Source organism: Lytechinus pictus, chromosome 10 (genome assembly GCF_037042905.1).
Source record: "Lytechinus pictus isolate F3 Inbred chromosome 10, Lp3.0, whole genome shotgun sequence".
Taxonomy (NCBI): Eukaryota; Metazoa; Echinodermata; class Echinoidea; order Temnopleuroida; family Toxopneustidae; genus Lytechinus; species Lytechinus pictus.
Genome location: NC_087254.1, coordinates 35,468,811 through 35,489,532, shown reverse-complemented (window position 1 = coordinate 35,489,532; position 20,722 = coordinate 35,468,811). Strand labels below are relative to the sequence as shown.

The following is a 20,722-nucleotide window of genomic DNA, read 5'->3' as shown; positions in this document are numbered from 1 at the left end:
ACGTCTTATTGCCCAACCATTAATTCTATTTCATGGACGCATTTTATGGAATAACGATAATTATTGATGGCAATTATGGCTATATGCTTTTAATTCGTTCATAAATAATAATGTCTGCCATAACGCATAGTAACAGTTTAGGTATTAAAAGTAGGGGTCGGGGTCCTTTGTTTTACGTTCAACCAATTTTATACTGATGGTCAAATCACAATCCTAGGGATTCATTAGAAATACATAATTATCTTGTTTTTCTCCTCACTCTCCCTCTCTCTCTTTATCTGTGTCGCTCGCTATCTCTCTCTTCTTCCTTATACAGTCTCTCCATTCCTTTTCCTTATCTTCACTAAGCTTCTTTCTCTTTCTCTCTCAATAAATATCCAACTCTCTCTATCCCTCTCCCCCACCTCTTAATTCATATTGCAATCAGATGTTCTCTTCTATACACTTATTTTCAGTAATTATATTCTTTATCCGTGGAAGAATAATGTCTGGCTTTTTCTTTTTCTTTCTTGAGATCTTAGGAAGCAGTGGAGGATTTCAAGTTTAGTGTTGGTGTTGGTATTACCAGCACAATTTAGACTGCTTCCCATAGCTCCAAAACCTATTCTGACTCTAAAAATTATCCAGGTCACATTATTGACACCTCGATCAACACCGAGTGAAATTTGTCCCTGATCAGCTGCGTTTTTTTTAAGTTTGATGCTGAGCTGACATTAAAATCAACCTAACACTAACACCAACACCCAATAGGTCAACACTAAACTTGAAAACACCCAATTTCGTTTCCAGACATTTAAGCCATTTTAGATTTGCCCTCCATGAAATAAAAATAACATCGGATCAACACATCACGTTTTACTCTGATGCACTGCATGCATGCACAGCCAAGCAAGAATATGAAGCATTTCCACCATTAAAGAACGGACAAGGGCAAGTACACATTTTTAAAAATGGATATTTTTTCTTACATCTTGTATATGGGCCTGTACTTCTATAATTTTTTTCTTATTGCACGCTATAGATAAAAACAAGTGGAATGCCTCTGGCCGTCTCACCTGCATCACGCGATTCAATATAGCAGCAGTGCTGATTTTGAAAACTACTATAACTCGCACAAGATGTTCAGTGATACTTGGTTACTCGTATTTCCACGTTTTATGAATTAGACCAATACACTTATAGAGATATGATGGCACGGGCGGAAATCTGTCCCGAAAGGTAGGGGGGACAACAGGGGCTGATCCAGCTTTCGCCAATAGGGGGGGGGGGCGAAAACATTTTCAGTCATATGTTAATCCCCGATCGGCAGCTCGAAGGTAATTTTTGTCTGATTCATTGAAGGAGTAGTCCTCATGGTCACTTTTTAGCTTTATCCTTATAAATCAACATAAATATATGATATCGTTGTTATATAAAATGCGAGCGCGAAGCGCGAGCAAATTTTTTTTGGAAAATTTTTGTATTTTTTTCCTAAAATTTGAACATTCTGGGCAATGTTTGTTATCCTGAAAAAGATGTATATACAACTAAATATTTAATACGACCGCGAAGTGCGATCAGAGGTTAACTGATGGAAAAGGAACCTGTTAAAGACTGCTTGCAATTAGCCATGAAGACGTTACATATTTCAACAATCAAATAATGCGAGCGCGAAGCGCGAGCTGAAATTTTTTGAAATTTTTACCTAAAGACTGGAAATTCTAAGCACTTTTTGTAACTTAAACATATAATAGGTATATAACTAAACAATTGATGCGAATGCGAAGCACGAGCGGAAGGTTTTGAAATTTAGACCTAAGAACGAGACACTCTGTTCATGTTTTGTAAATCATGAAAAGGATGAGTAATTGGGGTCTTTCTTACACCCGGTCCTTACATTAATAAAGCGAGTGCAAAATGCAGCCAGAAAATGTTCATATACGTTTAATTTGAATTGATCGAAAGGGTATTTGTTAAGGACTGCTTGCACTTAGCCATGAAGACGTGACATATTTCAACAATCAATGCTAGCGCGAATCGCGAGCTGAAAATTTTGGACATTTTTTCAAAAAGAATCGAAAATTTTAATCAATTTTTGTAATCGTGAACAGGGTAGCTATATAACTAAACAATTGATGTAAGCGAAGCTTGAGCAGAAAAATTCGAGATTTAGACCTAAAAACGGGACACTCTACTCATGTTTTGTAAATCATGAAAAGGATGAGTAATAGGGGATCTTTCTACATTAATAATGCGAGCACAAAGCGCGAGCAGAAAATTTTTGATATTGTGATCTGAAACTGGATAATGATTTAAATAGAGAACAAATTGAATATCTGAATAAACATGAGCGTGTTTCAGATTTAGACCTAGAATCTCGGCATTTTACACATCTATCAGCGAGCGCGAAGTGCGAGCTTAAACTATTCGATATTCCGATCTGAAAAAAAGAGTCAATTTCAGCTATATATTTCAAGCACTTTGTAGGAAAATTGTGAGGTGGATATGGATCACACTTAATAAAGAGCTGATATTTTTCATTATTATTTGAGTTTTGACATAGGACCGGGACATCCTTAGGACAAGTCATATGAAAATGATGACTATCTTCCTATTCTTCTTAAGCGCAAGATGAAACAAAAGGGACAATTTAATCATTAAATTGATATCTTATTTATTAATGCATAATGCAGGCGAGAAATCTGATGATATTATGGCCTGAAAACTGGAAATTTCAAGCACTTTTTTAATTAGGAATAGAATGCATCAGTTAAAACATTTTAACCATCAATGCGAGCGCAAATCGCGAGCCAAAATCTTTGATAAACTGTCATGAAAATAAATATTGAGACATACATAAATCGCCTATCAAAATACGAGTAGCACTATCTGCTACGTTTTGACAATCAGACTTGAAAAGGGATATTTTCAAACTAAATGGAAGACACAAAAATAATAGGTACTGAATAAATCGAATTTTGCGAGCGCTCAGTGCGATCTACTCGCACTGAGCGCTCGCAAAATTCTATTTATTCAGTACCTATTATTTTTGTAAATGTCAATATTCAGACCATAAAAGCTGTAACTTTTACAGATCACTTTTTTTAAAATCCGTTTGTAAATCACACAAAATAATGAAAGTTTGATTTCTGAGGTGAAATGTATAATGTATAACATGATATTTAAGCTCCATATTGAAAAATCACCGAACAGGCAATGCGAGCGCGAAGTGCGAGCGAAAATTTTATATAGTGACATGAAAGATTCTTTTTATTTTCCAAGTTTTCCCCTCATCTTATTTTATTTACTATGGGAAATTTGACAAGCAAAAAAACAAAGGTTTTTGCCAAAAATGTAAGGTCATTTAGTCCAAAATACACGTATTATTTCGAATGTGAATGATGCATTTTTCTCCATCATAAAAGACCAAAAATAGTAGGGGGGACATTTGATATTGTGTCCCCCCTACTATTTTTGGTAGGGGGGACACGTCCCCCCTGTCCCCCCTGGGATTTCCGCCCATGTATGATGGCAATTCAACAAATACCCCCAACGTGGCCAAAGTTCTTTGACCTTACATGACCTTTGACCTTGATCATGTGACCTGAAACTCGCACAGGATGTTCAGTGATACTTGATTACTCTTATGTCCAAGTTTTATGAACTAGACCAACACACTTTCAAATTTATGGCTGTAATTCAACAAATACCCAAATTTGGCCAAAGTTCATTGACCCTAAATGACCTTTGACCTTGATCATGTGACCTGAAACTTGCACAGGATGTTCAGTAATACTTGATTACTATTATGTTCAAGTTTCATGAATCAGATCCATAAACTTTCAAAGTTATGATGGTAATTCAACAGATACCCCCAATTCGGCCAAAGTTCATTGACCCTAAATGACCTTTGACCTTGGTCATGTGACGTGAAACTCATGCAGGATGTTCAGTGATACTTGATTAACCTTATGTATAAGTTTCATGAACTAGGTCCATATATTTTCTAATTTATAATGACATTTCAAAAACTTAACCTTAGGTTAAGATTTTGATGTTGATTCCCCCAACATGGTCTAAGTTCATTGACCCTAAATGACCTTTGACCTTGGTCATGTGACATGAAACTCAGGCAGGATGTTCAGTAATACTTGATTAACCTTATGGCCAAGTTTCATGAACTAGGTCCATATACTTTCTAAGTTATGCTGTCATTTCAAAAACTTAACCTCAGGTTAAGATTTGGTGTTGACGCCGCCGCCGCCGCCGCCGTCGCCGCCGCCGTCGGAAAAGCGGCGCCTATAGTCTCACTCTGCTATGCAGGTGAGACAAAAAATGACAGAGTAGGCTAAATCTGTTTAAATGAAGGTGAGGAAAGTCATTGTCCACTTAGGTAATGATTGATTTCTTGTTTATTCATTAATGGAGCCTGCGGGATGCGTACACCCTCACCAAAAATTATGTTTTTGTTTATCAGAATATTGCTGTAGTTCGTTTAAGATAATTATTGAAATTGCATTTCCTTCGATAGCCAATCGAATTCAGGGGTTGTGGAACGATATTTAAGGGGGGGGGGGGCTGACCATGCAAAATATCACAATCAGATGGTAGTTTTTACGTTTTTTGTATCATTAAAAAAGTGGGAGGGGGAGGCTTCATCCCCCAGCCCCCGGTTCCGTGGCTCCTGCAGCACCGTAACTTTTTATCATATGCCAAATTTATTTTTGTCTTTATTGAAAAATTAGATTAGTTTTATTTTGTCAACACTACCCAACACTACTGTTTAAATCTCCAATTATAAGCCCTCTCAAATCTTCTCTTCATAATTATATGCCTACACCGCTGCTATTAGTTACCTCTTTTTAAACCAACAATCGATTATCTCCATAGAGGATTAAAATAAGCAAAAATACATATCTAACTTTAATATTGAACATGAGGCCTCGCGAGTCATCACACATGTCATGTGTGGCTTTAAAGAATCCCGTGATTAACTTCGCGGGGGGCTGGGGCGTAAAAGGTTGGATAGACTGAATTAATCATGCATTTGCTTCATTAGCTATGTATCACCGTCTGAATTAACAACGTGTAAAATGCACATACATCCCCACGGACATGGCGGCATGTGTATGGAAGTAAAGGCACGAAGAGCAATATCTGTTATTTATTTATAAACTTCTTTTTAACCAGGGGCCTTGCAGCTAGCTTTGAATGATGACAACGGGGCAGTCATTTTCAGATTTTCTTTTGTTTTATTCACATCACGTGATGCATGAAGTTAAATATCGATCGCGTATGCAAAGACGTGAACACCTATGAATGCAGAAAATTGATGTCATAATCAACATGATCAAAGACGCTGAGAAATAGCAATCACTGCAATTAGACAAATTACATGTAAAGATGCATTACATTTAAAAGATGTGGTGTCAACCGGTGTACATGGGAACCACGCTGGTCATTTTACACCGGTGTTAAAATGGTGTGTGTTAGTTAGCACCCCATGGTATTATTACAGCACCATTACAACACTTAAATAATAGTTAATTATAACAAACTTTGATGTTGTGTTTAAACTCCAGAGTCAACACTGTAGGGTGTGCTTCTCTAGGGACACCAACTGGTTTTCAGTTTTCAGTTTTTAAACAAAGAAACAAAAACGTAAACCATAACAGTTAATGGATAAAACATTCATCAATCAGTATTATAAAATGATTAGCATTTCAAACATACACAATCTCCGACATTTAACGGAGGAAGGATACAGGAAAGAGAGAGAGATACACTCACAGAGATATGCTCTCATGGTGAATGAAAGACAACGAAAAAAAAAACGAAAACAAATCGGGTGCATGATTTTAAGATATGTGTTTTGTTTTTGGAAGCACAGTTTAGATTGCCTTCTCCAGCTCAACCTCTAATTTGAATTTACATAAATGATTCAAATTAGCTTCACATCTAGTGCACTTCATCCCAGGACATTTCAAATTCGGTTCTGTACTTAAACAATTGGGAAAAGACCAACACCAAACTTGAACCTCAAAGCCATGCGCGGTCCATTTGAGGACCAGCTTTATTTCAAAATCGGTGCTGCAATTATGTAAAAATTAGCCCGATACCAACACGTTGACACCAAACTTGAAATACCCCTTTATTGATAGCTCAAAATCAAGTGAGATATATCAGAGGATCAACTTTATTTTAAGTTTAGTGTCGTAATGATGCAACAATTAACCACATACCAACACCAATAGTCAACACCAGACTAGCAATCACCCATTGTGCTTGTAGGGCCTGTATAGCTTCTTGGAAGCTCCTTGGAAGGAGAGATTCATAAACGGATATAATCTGAAAAGTAAGTAAAAATTACCGTACTTCATCAATTGCAATGACGAAGAGTATATCTCGAGTTAACTTTGTAAAATAAGGCGAATAAATGTAAAACATGAAATGTCAAATTTTCTTTTCAAGAAAAGGCCCACTACTCTACTGCAAATTGTGAATAACATGAAGAAAAATAATCATACAAAAATTCTTTCTACCAGGCAGCAGAAAGGTGTTCCAATTAGCCAAAAATAAATGCATCTCTTTGATAGTTGGGAATTCAGGTTTCCTTTTTTTTTCAAGGAAAGGCCAAGTATACTGCAAATTGTGAAGAGCATGAGGAAAAAGAATGACATAAAATCCTTTATACCAGTCACCAGAATCATGTTTTAATTGGCAAAAACCCTATTATGCTATGATAGTTGGCAATTTAGGTTTGTAAGACTCGTTGCTCTTTGCCAAAACTCTGGCTTGTACTCGCAATATTTGTGACTGTAATATTTTCATATGTCACCTGACTACCTTCTTAGTAGAAATGCGTTTAGCAGGAACAAATGAAATATATTGGAAAACAAACTGGTTAATTTCGAATTAGTGACACATACATTGTTATCATCACATTCCTTTTGCATTTGGTCGATTTTCTTTATCATCACTTGATTTCAATTAGATTCAATGTAATTATGCAATATTAAGTAAAAAGTCTTCATAGACATGATAGATAACGAAGATATTACAAAATGGAACCCATGTCTAAAAACTATTTTTTTTAAAATGCTAGAACAATATTAGTTTAACAGTGATTTATGCACCATTGAGTAAATTGCTCATCTCCTTAGCTTTTGTAAGAATCAACCAGCAGACATAGAAAAAAGTTTCGGTAAGGAGGGGGGGGGGGGGGGGGGTGAAAAAGAAAAGGTCCCATGAGTTCACATAAATCAAAACTTCACTTCAAAGACCTTTATTCCCAACACTCAGTAACGATACAAACTAAGGTACAATAAAGTATGCATTATTAGAAGATTACACTGACGAATAAATATATTTCATATATCATTGCATTTTAAGTAACAAATATGTACAAAAATTATTTCATCTAACTACATGATACAACCAATATCATTAGAGTAAAGTACATCTCTTTTTCTTTTTCTTAAATATGTTTGGATTGAGTGACGCCCTGACTGCCTGGTTGAATACCTCGATGACGCCATCTTGATTTTTGGCTGAGCACTCCGTGTAAGCCAAAGCCATCACGCTTTTGGAAATCTGAACACCCTGTTATCATGAAAAGGAAATAAAAACAAAGGTCACTTTTATATCGACAATGATTTTTTTAAATCCTAGGACACGATAGTTATCGATCAAAAATCCCTTTCAAAGAAAACCTGGGGAGCGTTTCATGAAAGGAACTATCAGACGTTTTATCCAAGTCCCATTTTTCCGACCGTTACCATAGTAACAGTGCCTCTCGGCTAATCAAAATCAGGAAAAGACGTCAGATCTGGCATCATGTCGGACGAAAATGTTGATGAAACGCTCCCTGAACACATTTCCCCCGATCTTCACTCTCTTCATTCGCTCCAGATTCTTAAAATATTTTAAAAATTCATTTTCTTGTCTTTACAGTCACCTACGGTTTATCTCAATATCCTATCTTTAAGATCTCATTTTCTCCGGTCCGTCATCTTTTAACAACTCTACGTTTCCCGCCTGAATCTACTGTCCACTGTCATGACTGTCCAACTTCTACTTCTCTTGGACCTACTATGACATTTATGACGTCTTATGACTATCGTGTATTTCCTTATCTTGCTACATAAACTAGGGAACAATTTACCAATCTCCATGATTATAAATGTTATAAAATCAATTTTTATGAAAAGTTTAAATTTTCATACTTCAAAGTCATCTGTAGCATGGTTTAAAGACTTCTCATTGCAGAAGTCAAGATTACTTCACCGCTAGTAGGCTATGACATTCTGGCGATACATATAGAGACAATTCAAGTCATCACTTCAAGGCTTTTATTTTATTGTCATTCAAACATAATACAAATCAGTGATTGTAAGACGGACTTGAGATTGTAGATAAAGAAACAATGAAACATGAGTGAGAGGCTGGAAACGATTTTTAAGAAGGAGTACTGGTTTGGAAAAACGGGTTTAAAATGGTGTTTTCGCTTCAAAATAACGGTGACTTTGGTCAGAAAAAAGTTGACTAAGCAAAAAAACAAAAAAGGGTTTCGCTCAAAAATGTTCGGCCATGTTGTCCATTTTTTTTTTATTTCTACATTATTACCATAGCAACCTGATTTCCGGGGATGCTGCCCATGGTCCTATAACATACGCAGCAACCCAGAAAAATCTGGGGGGGGGGGGTGCTTCAGCACAATCAGCACCCTCAACGCCCCGCTTACAAGAGCCATGGGTGGAGCATAATGGACCTACCTACCTCCTCAAACGTGACTGGTTTATGTTTCTGTTTCTGAAGGGCATCTATCGTCTCCCTGTCATCTCTAAGATCAATCTTTGTACCGACGATGATGATTGGTGTGTTTGGCTGGTGTTGACGAACCTCAGGTACCCATTTCAATGAGACATTGTCACGTGAGTCCATGTTCACCGTTGAAAAACAGACCAAAAATACGTCCTAAAAAAGGAAAGAATTCAATTCATGGTCTATCAAAAAGACATTGTATGCAGTAAACACTGCACATTTGACAAGGTCTCAATTCCAATATAAATGATATAAAATACATTAACAATTAAAACCTTTCACATGGAAATTGAAAAGAAAGTTATTGATAAAGATAAAATAAAATAACAAAAAAGCATTGGTAAAATATTCAGGATATAAAAATCTTAAAAACACAATAAGTTAATGTGGTTTTAAAATCATTTACACGATTGGAGAATACTAAGTTACAATAATTTGGTAAGCAAGCTTACACAACGTTTACTTTATGAATATCATTTGTACAAATTTAGTTTGACAATTTAAGAGGTCCTATATGGATACACAAAGTTTTGTCATGGTGATTTCATCATCTAGAAAACCCATTAGCAGTTCAATTAAAAAAGAAAACCGACCCATTAATAATACCCGTTCAATATTCGAGATAAATTTATGATTGTATGACACGGCATTACACATAATCAAGCTTACAGCTCGATTAAATTTCAATTCTGATCGTGAAACAAATATGTTTTATGTGTTTTGCGTCATCGTAGAAATATTTGAATAAAGCCTATGCACTTCGTAATAATCCCTATTCCATTACGGGCAGATCCAGACTTCTTTAAAGGGAGGGGCATGAAAGGAGGGCCCCCTAACATCTCTTGGCAATATTTGGATTACGGCATTGTCACCAGCTATGCTCAAGGGGGGGGGGGTGCCTTTGAAAACGATCCAAGTGACGGTCTGGCGCCTTTGGATCAAAGGATGGGACCTTTTTTTAGGCCTCAATTCTTCCAGCGAAAGCCATAAATGAACTTCAATACCACGAAAAATGACATTATGTGAATACCTAAACGGTATATTCGGACAATCGTTTCAGTCGCCATTTTGAATAATAAAAAATGCAAGTTTATGAGCGGAGATAAAGTCCATTAATCGGAATTCAGAAACCTTGATACGAGGTTTGATATGACTGTATGGCTCATTATCTTTTCATCTGAATGCCTACTGGTCAAAAATATACACAGTCGTGAAAGATGATCACTTTAAGGTTGAGTACCTGTGATAAACTCATTTATTAGCGATTATGGTTGCAAATCCATCATTTCTGGGGGATAATGGAGTTCACAAAGTGGTCATATTATAGGGAGGTATAGAGATATCTATCAAGGGAAATAAGGCCAATTTTCATTGATGTTCTCCGAGAATGTTTCGGGTGAATAAATCGCGACTCAAATTTATTAGTGAAAATCAACAATTTTGGCGGGGAAATAGCTTCAATTTCACTGTTTCATTCTGTAACTCGACATGTCCTCAAAGTGTGCTGGGCAAAATCGATTCGAAGCCTTGATAAAACCCCAAAACTATCGAATATCATAAACAAAAAATAATGATAACTACAGCATCGGCAGCAACAACGTCAAAAAATCAACAACAGAAACAACGACATAATATGACGAGCAGATGAAGATGATGGTGGCGGTGGTGTTGATGATGAATACAATAATAATGAAAACCATGATAAATTGATGTTATTTACCATAATGACACTATACCATGATGATATATGATCCTCCATACCATCATCACAATCACCACCATCGCCACAACAACCATCATCATCATCATCATCATCATCACCACCACCACCACCACTACCACTAATCACCACCACCACCATCATCACCACCACCACCACCATCACCATCACCACCACCACCACCATCATCATCACCACCACCATCACCACCACCACCATCATCATCATCATCATCACCATCACCATCACCACCACCACTACCACTTATCACCACCACCAGCACCACCACCACCACCATCATCATCATCATCAACACCTTTAACAGCCTACTGGCCAACCGCTATCATCAATTAGTATCTGTACTGATTATTATTAAAGGAATCGATGGAAAATTGGTAATAATTATCAATGCATTTGAATCCTTATATAGGAATCAGGCAACGAGAATCGGTCTTAATGTCCATCTAGGTCAGGTTTTATCAAACCATAAATTTCTAAATAAATATAATATATTTTGTGTGGTGAAGATACTGTATTTTTTTGACAAAATAAAAACAAGATCCAAATCAGAATAATGGACACTTGTTCCGCCAGGCTAGTTATACATTAAATAAAGATGTCATGTGATTATTATGTAAATTGGTAGTGATGAGAACTACGTATATTTTCATTAAAAGGGGAAAAAAGCGCAACTTTACGAGATCAAAGGAGATACCATGCAGCACTTTACTGCTTAGATAATGGTATTTTTAGAATCCTATCATTTAAATCTAGGTTTCCATGACAACACACGCATGATACCGCATTTCTTTCCATTAACCATTAATACAATAATGTTTCATCAATCTCTCGTTTCGTGCTGTTGAGAGGATAAATAATAAAGAGAGGAAGAATATCATAAAGAATGGGGGGGGGGGGGTAGAGAGAAGGAAAGGGAGAGAGAGAAGTGGTGTAATGGTAATTCCTTGGGGTAATTATGACATCAGAAAGGACATAATTTTTACTACTTACCGCATTTGCATATGATAGTGGTCTGACCTGTGCATAGGTATCCTGTCCCGCTGTATCCCATAGACTCAATGATACCCGAGTTTCATCTACCACAGTCTTCATTGCATAATGATCGAATCTACGAGGAGAAACATTAGTGTTAACTTTTTTATGACTTAGATTCGGGACGTTTTATAAAATTATTTAAACTCAAATAAGGACACATATCATAAAGGGGCAAAAAATAGTTTATTAGTTTACTTCTTAGTTTACTTTTTACACTATAAATACGTACTAAATCATATCTCACACCTGGAAAATCATACGTTTGGACACTGTCATACAGATAGGAAGGAAGGTGGATGAAATGCCTCTCCCTAAAAAAGTTTCAAGACCAAGAAAAGAAAATACGGAGAAAGGGAATAACAATGAATCTTTAAAAATGAAATATGACATTCCATTATTTTTGTTAGATTACTAGGTAAAAATCTATCATAAAATTGAATTTCCATTAATTGAAAAATAAAATACCCACAATTTTGCTTGCTCGTTTCGCTCGCATGTAACTTTTTTTTCAAATAAATTTTGCTATGCTGTGGTCCTTTGAATATTTGTAATCATTACGCCACTGCCTTTAGAAGTAGTCATAAATCCCTCCCGGTCTCCACTCTTACTTCTTGAATTGGGCGCTACGTAAAAATTTAAATTTTGGTGCCAATAAATATCATTATTAAGTTTGAATTCCTTGCCAGATAAAATGAAAGAGAATATTTTCTCAAACACATGTTATCATTGTGTGAAAAATGCGATCTATTTACAGGTAAAATATATCAAAAGGCCCGAGCGAGCGAAGCGAGCTAGCAAATAATTACTTTTTAAAATGAAAATCTAACTCCGTGATATATTAGGACATTGTATTCAGAAAATATACATCTTGTCCTTCTTTCCTTTCGTCTTTTTTTCTTGGTCTGTACGACAGTAATACAGGGAGATGGCCCCTTTAAGAACTGTCAATTTTTAGAAGCAGCATCCTCCATTCAATTTCCTGCATGAATTCATCACGATATTGTTCTTAGAACCACCCATCCATGTAGGTGATAAGACGAGATTGGTCATCAGAGTATACACACCCTCACTCTTGAATGCATCTGTCGCATATAAACTCTATGTACATTCACTTTGAATTTGGGTCGGGGGATGTTGTTTAAGGTGTGTGTTCAAAATTATGTTCTAGCAAAAATATATACCACCAAACATAAAGTAAAATATCAATAATAATAGTAATAATCAACTGCTCATGTTGTTCATGTCTTGTTGTTCTTGTTCATGTCTAAATATTGAATAAAATTTCCACAGATTTTAGCTCGCGCTCGCATTTATGTATAGGCCTTATCATATACATTTGTATTTTAACAACAAAGCTAAACTGTATATAAAATTCAGTCCAAGGACTACCCCATCAAAAACTGTTTAGCTCTGAGCAGCCGATCAGGGGAAAAATTACAAGAAAATATTTTCCGCCCCACCCAATGGCAGAAACCAGATCCGCCCCTGCTTCCCTTCCCTCTCTTTCGCGCTCTTTTTATATATACCTCATTAAATATAATCGTTTCGCATGATAACCGTAACTATAGTCTTTTTATCCCCTGAACTATTATCCATACTATACTGAGAAACCCCACTTTCATGGTGGAAAATATTAAATTTTAGCCAGCAAAAACAATTACAAAAAGAAAAAAATAGTTTCACTATCATAAGCTTTTTTAATCAATAATTTTGTGAATTTATGGGGGGGGGGGGGGTGGGGCTATCTTTAGGTGCTGTATGAATTTGAAATATAATGGTACTATATATAAGGTATCATTCAGACTATATTACAGTGTGAATCATATTGACGATCAATTTATTAATTGAGCTAGGTATACAACCCCCGTGGTTAAGAAATAATGCAAATTCAAAAGTAAAAGGTTGTGCTAATTAGCCGTCAAATGTTGACATTCTGTGCGCACAGACCAAGTTAAACATGTTATAAATGGAATAACATTCATGCAATTACGTTAAAAGGCAAATCCATTCAAAATTCTTGTTTAGTATCATTGAATGTGTTCATTGCCATTTCTTTCTTACTGATTAACCTGGTACTAATGAACTGTCATATGCAGTTACTATTATGTTGTCTCAATACAATGGCTGATGGTGTGTGTGTGTGGGGGGGGGGAGCTTCTGACATATGCCGATTGTGTATTCCGGAGAACCCCTTTTCACCGAAAAATCGTTAAACATGATGGTTTGTGGGATGAAAGAATCCCTATTTTTTTACTAGATATTTCTTCCTAGCGTTTCGTGGCATATGTGCTCAAAACAAGTGAACCTCATTTAGGCAACCCTTAATTTCGGCAAAAAATTACACTTATGAAGGGTTAACGAATCCTTTTGAATGTGGGTGCAGTTTTTCTTTATTTATTACTTCGCATAATTATTGTTGCAACGTATACGTTTGGAAGATTTTCAAATCACACCACACATTACGAAAATTTTAAATATAACTTAGCCCAATGAGTTTGCTTTTAACATTGTTATGCGTTTACCAGTCATTGCAATATTTCTGCATAGTACAGTATTCCAGTCGATTTAAATTGTCTGTAATCACAGTAGCGTGACATTTATTTGGCAGTAATTATAATAATATACGTTAATGCTTATTAAGGTCTCGCCTGCCAAGTAATTAGATGTCCTTGGCTGGATCAGCGTATACTCACACAGTTGGAGCATATTCCCCTGGAAAACGATTGGTAGTGAAAGAAATCAGCAGACATGTTTTACCAACGAATCTGAAATGAGAATAAAAACGGTATAATCGGAATCGTATAAAGTTATTAACAGTGACACTGACGTACTGGTAGTGGTTGTGGGGTGGAAGACTGCCCAATTTTCTTTTCATGCAAAACAATTTTGTGACAGCTAGATTTTGACAAGAATATTCAGAAAATGTCACCTTTCTACCTTTTCTCCTTTTTTTCATGGTCGTGACAAATTTGAGGGGCGCCCCAAGACCCCCATCTCTACGCCAGTGAATTGGAAGATGGCAGATGCCCTCCTTATTGAAAATGATAGACGACTAAAGGAAATAAATGAACAGATAAGTAATCTTGTATACTGAAAACAAAGAATCCAGTGGATCATGATGAATCGTTTTAGTGGTTTTCACTGACAAACTTGCTCTCAATAAATGAATAAATCAGATCCAAGGGTTTGCAGTAGCTTATAACATATGTTTGTAAAATCATTGACTGTTTGTTTCATGAAATGCCCTCCTAATCTGTCTAGACTCCTGTAATGACCTCCTCTACCGACCAGTGAGACAATCTTTGAGGTCCTCCGGTCTCATCAATCTGTCGTATTTTCAAACGTAGCGTCTGGGAGGATATTGTTATGTGTGACCAATGAGTCTTGCCGATTGAAAGGATATAAAAAAAGGGTTAACTGATGATGGAAGGGAGTAGGGCCCACAAATTCACCTGGTAATTATGTTTCTTTGACCTTTCAGAGAGTTAGAGCCTGTGATTTTCTATCACTGGAAGTGTTACCAAGCACAATCGAGCTTATTCAGTCGCTTGTATGTATGGTACTGCGAGGCTATATTAGATTGAGCATGACCACAATAACTCGTGCGTATTTAACGAACCAAATAATGATATGAAAGAAAGAAAGAAAAAATGTGGGGAATGGGGTGCGGGAGTAAAATGCTAGATTTCTGGAATAAATTCTGAAGAAGAAGAAGAAGAAAAGAGGAAAAGAAGAAGAAAGAAGGATGGGATTCATAAAAAAGAGGAAGAAAACGGAAGAATAGTGATATAGTGTCTATACCATTGTTATTTAATTAATAAAAAATACGAGGTCATCTTTAAGTCGCCCCCCCCCCACATCAAAATATTATGGAGTCACCCCTGCTATTATCAGAAACGGGGGGAAATCCCCCCACACATGCACACACCAAAACAAAATAAATGATAATAGAAATAAAGAAAATAAAATTAAAATAAAAGAATATATAATTAAATAGTAAAACTTCGAATTTTATTGTTTTTTCTGGAATTTCTGCTCACTTTAAACTGAAAGTGAAGATATGAATTTTATAAAATAGGTCAGAAAAACAACATAAGTACACTGAAGCAGGAAGTGAACACTTCATCAAACTTTTATGGCCTGTACATTAAAGGTATACATTATGATATCGGGCTTATATAAGTGCCAGGGCATCAGTTCCTGGGTAAAAGGCTTTTCCCATGAACATTCAAAGTACATTAAAGTCTTAGCAATCCCATTCGATATATTGCGATGCTCTATATCATGATGTATCGAGTGAGAGAGAGAGAGAGTCCCTTGAATTCTCGAGTGAACTTCAAAAACAGGTTAACAGTAGGCCTATAATCTTTTGGGGCAGACCAAGGATTTCATAAAAGATGGGGCAAAAAATGTCTTGATGTTATATTTTGCCTCCTAGAAATTGGTAGTTTCTTTCACATTTTTTCAGATCAAGGTAAAGGCAAAGGTAATCATTATTCGAAAGTGTTTAGGGTGTGTGTGTGGGTGTGCATGGGGGGCACATAAGAGAGAACACCCCCCGTCACTCTCCGGACCATGTTTGCTAATAAATATTACCAAAACATAATTATGCAAGGCAAAACGCATTGCACTCAGTGACACAAGCTGAAAATGTGAATCAATTTGTTTAGGGAGCACATGATCCATTTAATTCTATTGATTTCGTTTAATCTTACTTTCATGACGATAATTACATGAGTTATGTGTGCACTATATCAGCGTCATAGCCCCTCAAACCATTTTGATTTGGCTAATATAAAAATACAAAACATCGCTGTTTCCAAATTAGACATTTTCATCAATATTAGTAACCTAAAAAGGATGAATGATTTAGACAGTTTAACTCCAAATCGATTAATTTCCATTCCGCCTATCATGATATGAATGAAATGACACATTGTTGTGGATTGTCAATAAAATTAAAGACTTTGACGCATCAATCAATATAAACAGGGTCGTCTGCAATAATATAAATCACATGATTTAAATTAGATTCAGGAGGGGGGGGGTGGTGGTGGTGGAATATTTAGTCGTTGACTATTATATCTTGCCCCCCCCCCTTCCTCACATGAGCACATTATCTAGTACTCCAATATGGCACAGCCAAGTGATTATGGACCTAATTGGGAGTATTCTCACACAGCCATAACTCATAAGGAATAATGTAAAGTGGTTTATGCAGACTTTCGTTTCCCTCGTGTGCAAAATATATTTAAAAAAATGATTGGTCTCAATAACCACAATAATGATGTCAAAGTAGGAAGAGGGAGTGGAAGAATGTGAGGGAGGAAGAGGAGGAGGAAGAAAAAGAAGAAGAAGAAGAAGATGAAGGAGAAGAAGGAGAAGAAGAAGAAGAGGAAGGAGAAGAAGAAGAAGAAGAAGAATAAGAGGAAGGAGAAGAAGAAAAAGTAGAAGAAGAAAAAGAAGACGGAGGAGGAGGAAAATGAGGGTGGAGGAGGAGAAGGGGAAATATGCAACACCGCACATTTTTTTTACTCGAAAAGGATTAAAGCACTATTTTTACTCGGAAAGGAAAGCCAACCTTGAAAGACAAAGAAATCTTACCCATCTCCAACGATCACACATTTGATATCCTTGTTAGCTTCCATGTCGATTGTCTTTCGATCAATAATGGTTCATAAATCCAATCGACTTATCAAATGAATGGGATGAATATCCTCCTCACTGTTACCATAAATCTTAGTCTTTTCCTTCCTATATGAGCAGCTAAGAATAAATCGCTTTACCAATAGCTAGACTGTCGAAGTTCATTAACTCAATGAGTAAATCACAGTCCTCAATTCTTATTAGCGAAATTGCGGAAAGGCATGACAAAATCCCATTTAGAAAATGAGGATGATGACTGCATTAATCGAAGCTCATTATAATGTCGGATAAACGTTAAAATCCGCATAGAGGTATACTGTACTCTGTTTATTCTCGGTGGAATGGGGGGGGGGGGGGGCGGCGTCACAATCAATCAGTAAGTAAAGCTAGACTATATCATCTTTTTGACAGAGGATTCCTATTTTCAAGGATTATCACAAAAAAAAATCACTTGACAAAATGAAGAAAACCTCTCTCCCACTGACACCTGGATGCGCTCTACATAAGCTAATATATCCCAATCAGTAGGGAGATTCGAAATTCCAATGTTTATCAACGTGAAAGCTAAACATATTCCATCGTCGTCAACCTGATCATAATTCAGTGTCCCTCGCTACAAGAAGCAATGGTATGGCTTTGATTCATTTAGACAAAAAAAGGGAAGATCAGCGATTCAATTTCCCTTTTGATTTCTGACTAGCATTTCCTTGATGATAATATCAAAACAGCTTTTCTAGCTTCGTTGTACCAAGAAGTTGTTTCTCGATGTTTGCACCAGATGTTTACACAATATATATATATTATAATATATCACAGCGTGATTAAACTCCTGCTAACAGACCATAGAACTCCCGTAGCTCAATTACACTGCAAATATCTCCAGCATGAATATTGAACTTAAATGTTTCTGGTGCAGTACTGCTACATTAAACAGGATTCACTCCAATACACCACGTACACGGTATACAGCCTGTCTGAACTTTAAATATTGTTTGAGCTGGTCGTTGTACTATAGAAAATAGTTGCTCTCTTCTGTAAACCCAGTCAACCGGATATGTAGGAATTCCAAAACTCCTATACCTGGGATTTGGAGCAGACTGTTCTCACACCATAACACAGTTGTTGACTCTCCAATGGTTGGATAACAGTAAAGTATGAGCAATGACATGCAGTGTTTTGATATTTCTCCGTAAGTTCCTATTCCAGGGTTCTAAGCGGGGTTCTAAGTACAAAAATAATGCTGGTAGATAAACACGCAGTTAAGTAGATGTATTCTATGTTCACAACTATTATGGTGACACTCAAAATGTTGGAATCATTTCAAAAGTGATCCATAGCGCTGTATATAAACAAATTTGTTAAGAAGATAGAGTTAGACAACTTAATATAGGCCCTATTTAATATCCAGATATGTCCGTGAATTAGCTGTGCCGCTGCCCCATATATAATAATGAATGGGTTCTCTCTTACCGGAACATCGCACAACAACTGACTGATAAAAATGACCAGCAGCTTGACCGACTCTATTCCCAGAACCAGAATATCATTATAATGGTCACTTCTGGTTATTTTGACTCATTGAAGCTTAACTTTACCGTCCGATGCATCGCGAAAGCCCACGAAGTGATACCGCGGTTGAGTAGACATAATTAGAGAATGGTTGGTATTATTTTGTATCTCGCTGAGGCTACTACAGGCGCCAATTCGACTTGGAGTGATGTTTGATTGGTCGAAGGTGATTCGGTCATACACAGAGCTCGATTCTCCTAGTCTTCCGTCAAATCTGTGTAGTATATTTTTCGTTATGCAAACAGACAGTCGATGTGACTGACATATTCTTTTGTACGAATTGTTATTATGATTTCGATGTAATTTATGTATTATTTTAACTGCATGGTATATTTTAAATTGTGCATTTTCCACGTCACGGCCCCAATCAGAGTGTACAGTGTATCTGTTTATTTTTACCGCGTGAAAATAAAAATTTATCTATATCTATCTATCTATTTATCCATCCATCCATCCATCCACCCACCCATCCTATCTATCTATCTATCATCTATATATGTATTCTAATCTTCTTTGAAAGGATTTTCCATGATAAATTCGTAGCGTCTTAGAAGAATTAAAAAACAGAGTCTGAGTTGAAGTCTATGATAAAGTGTCTGTGGGGGAAAAACGAACCACGTGAGTCATAGATCATCCTGTTTGCCAGACCACAAATGACAAGAATAGACCCTTGAACTAGGACTAACAGCTTATATTAGGTTAACAAACATAGCGACTCTTACGAGTATTATCAAGGTTGAGATATAGGGCCTACCCCACTTTTCAAAATAAACACAAGATATACCATTTCATACCGCCTTCAATTTGAGTCGGTATTTATATTCAATATTCGGTAGTCGGGTGTGAAAGTGAAATATAAAGATGCTCGTGATTTTGAAATATATGGACACAGAACTTGTAGAACTAGATGGAAATTATAATTGATGCCACAACTGTGACTTAACAATTATATGAGTTATCAAAATATGAAAAACAAGCCCCTTTCCAAAAGTAAACGCTATAATTTGTCCATATGTATTTATCCAACAATGAACTGACAAGTCTAGTGTACATTTATTTATTTTTGCCACGAGTTCAAGAATGCATTCGATAAACATTGCATAAATGAAATGTAATGATTTTACGCTCGGGTTCGAAATCACTACATTCCATCATTATAGTCCATATTAAATGTATTCTTTTCATATTTTCGAATCCCGGGAGAAGTTCACAACAATAGATAATATTAATAAAAAGGGGGAAAATAAGCAAGGATAAAGCAAAATTATCAAATCGGATGTAAAACAATTAAGCTTATTATTATCATTTTTAATTTCTCTCAATTCTATATACAAAAACAATTATATGCACATCCTAGTTGTATGCAAATTAGGGAACAGATGTCGTCAACTAATCACCATTTCTTTTGTATTTCATTCTATAGGATATTCTATTTTTTCCACATTATTTATAAAGTGAAACATACTCTCATCCTACCGCACACACAGACAAAAAAAGTTTCACCACCCTCTAACATGTGGAAATGCAACTGCTGTGATTCGATGAACCTTCCTGCAGCGTTATATATACTTGTTTGATTTGTCTCAAGTTCTAATTCAAACCGAATTGTTATTGAGGTGGACTTCCCCTTTAATAATGAAGATTGATGACTTTATGCGGAACTCCTGAAGCGATCACGATCATAATCATGTCGCGTCGGTGAAGCAGGAATTCTACTTTAATTGGAATGAGATGTTGAACATGTAACAAATCTCTCCAAAGATCGTCACTGCCTCTGCTTGTTCCGTCCATCCAAAAATAATATTCCAAAGGCAAATTTGAAGCTCACGATGTGATGTAAATAATTCAAGACAAATCTCGTCACACTGCTGATAAACATTTTTTTTCGAATACACATATATCATCCATCTATCTTTTTCTCTCTCCACC

The 20,722-nt window shown here is 36.3% G+C and overlaps 1 protein-coding gene across 2 annotated transcripts; it reads right to left on the bottom strand.

Moving 5' to 3' along the window:
• Positions 1-5,654: 5,654 nt before the first annotated feature.
• Positions 5,655-18,972, bottom strand: LOC129269548 (ras-related C3 botulinum toxin substrate 1-like). 2 transcript variants are annotated; one of them, XM_054907062.2, is made up of 5 exons: positions 17,183-18,972; positions 14,272-14,343; positions 11,534-11,651; positions 8,758-8,955; positions 5,655-7,581 (listed from the first exon to the last, which is right to left on the bottom strand). In XM_054907062.2, the coding sequence occupies exons 1-5, from the start codon at positions 17,224-17,226 to the stop codon at positions 7,426-7,428; spliced, it is 588 nt and encodes a 195-aa protein (XP_054763037.1). In that variant the 5' UTR covers positions 17,227-18,972; the 3' UTR covers positions 5,655-7,425. The 2 variants fall into 2 exon arrangements, with proteins under 2 accessions (XP_054763037.1, XP_063962035.1); XM_064105965.1 differs by having other exon boundaries at positions 18,695-18,961.
• Positions 18,973-20,722: the final 1,750 nt, after the last annotated feature.

Bases quoted from the DNA above. Each gene is read 5' to 3' on its own strand.
- LOC129269548 (XM_054907062.2), bottom strand. From the start codon at position 17,226: ATGGAAGCTAACAAGGATATCAAATGTGTGATCGTTGGAGATGG. The intron at 14,344-17,182 runs GTAAGATTTCTT...TTCTCATTTCAG, and splicing joins TGTGTGATCGTTGGAGATGG to ATTCGTTGGTAAAACATGTC. The intron at 7,582-8,757 runs GTAGGTAGGTCC...TCATGATAACAG, and splicing joins AACCAGTCACGTTTGAGGAG to GGTGTTCAGATTTCCAAAAG.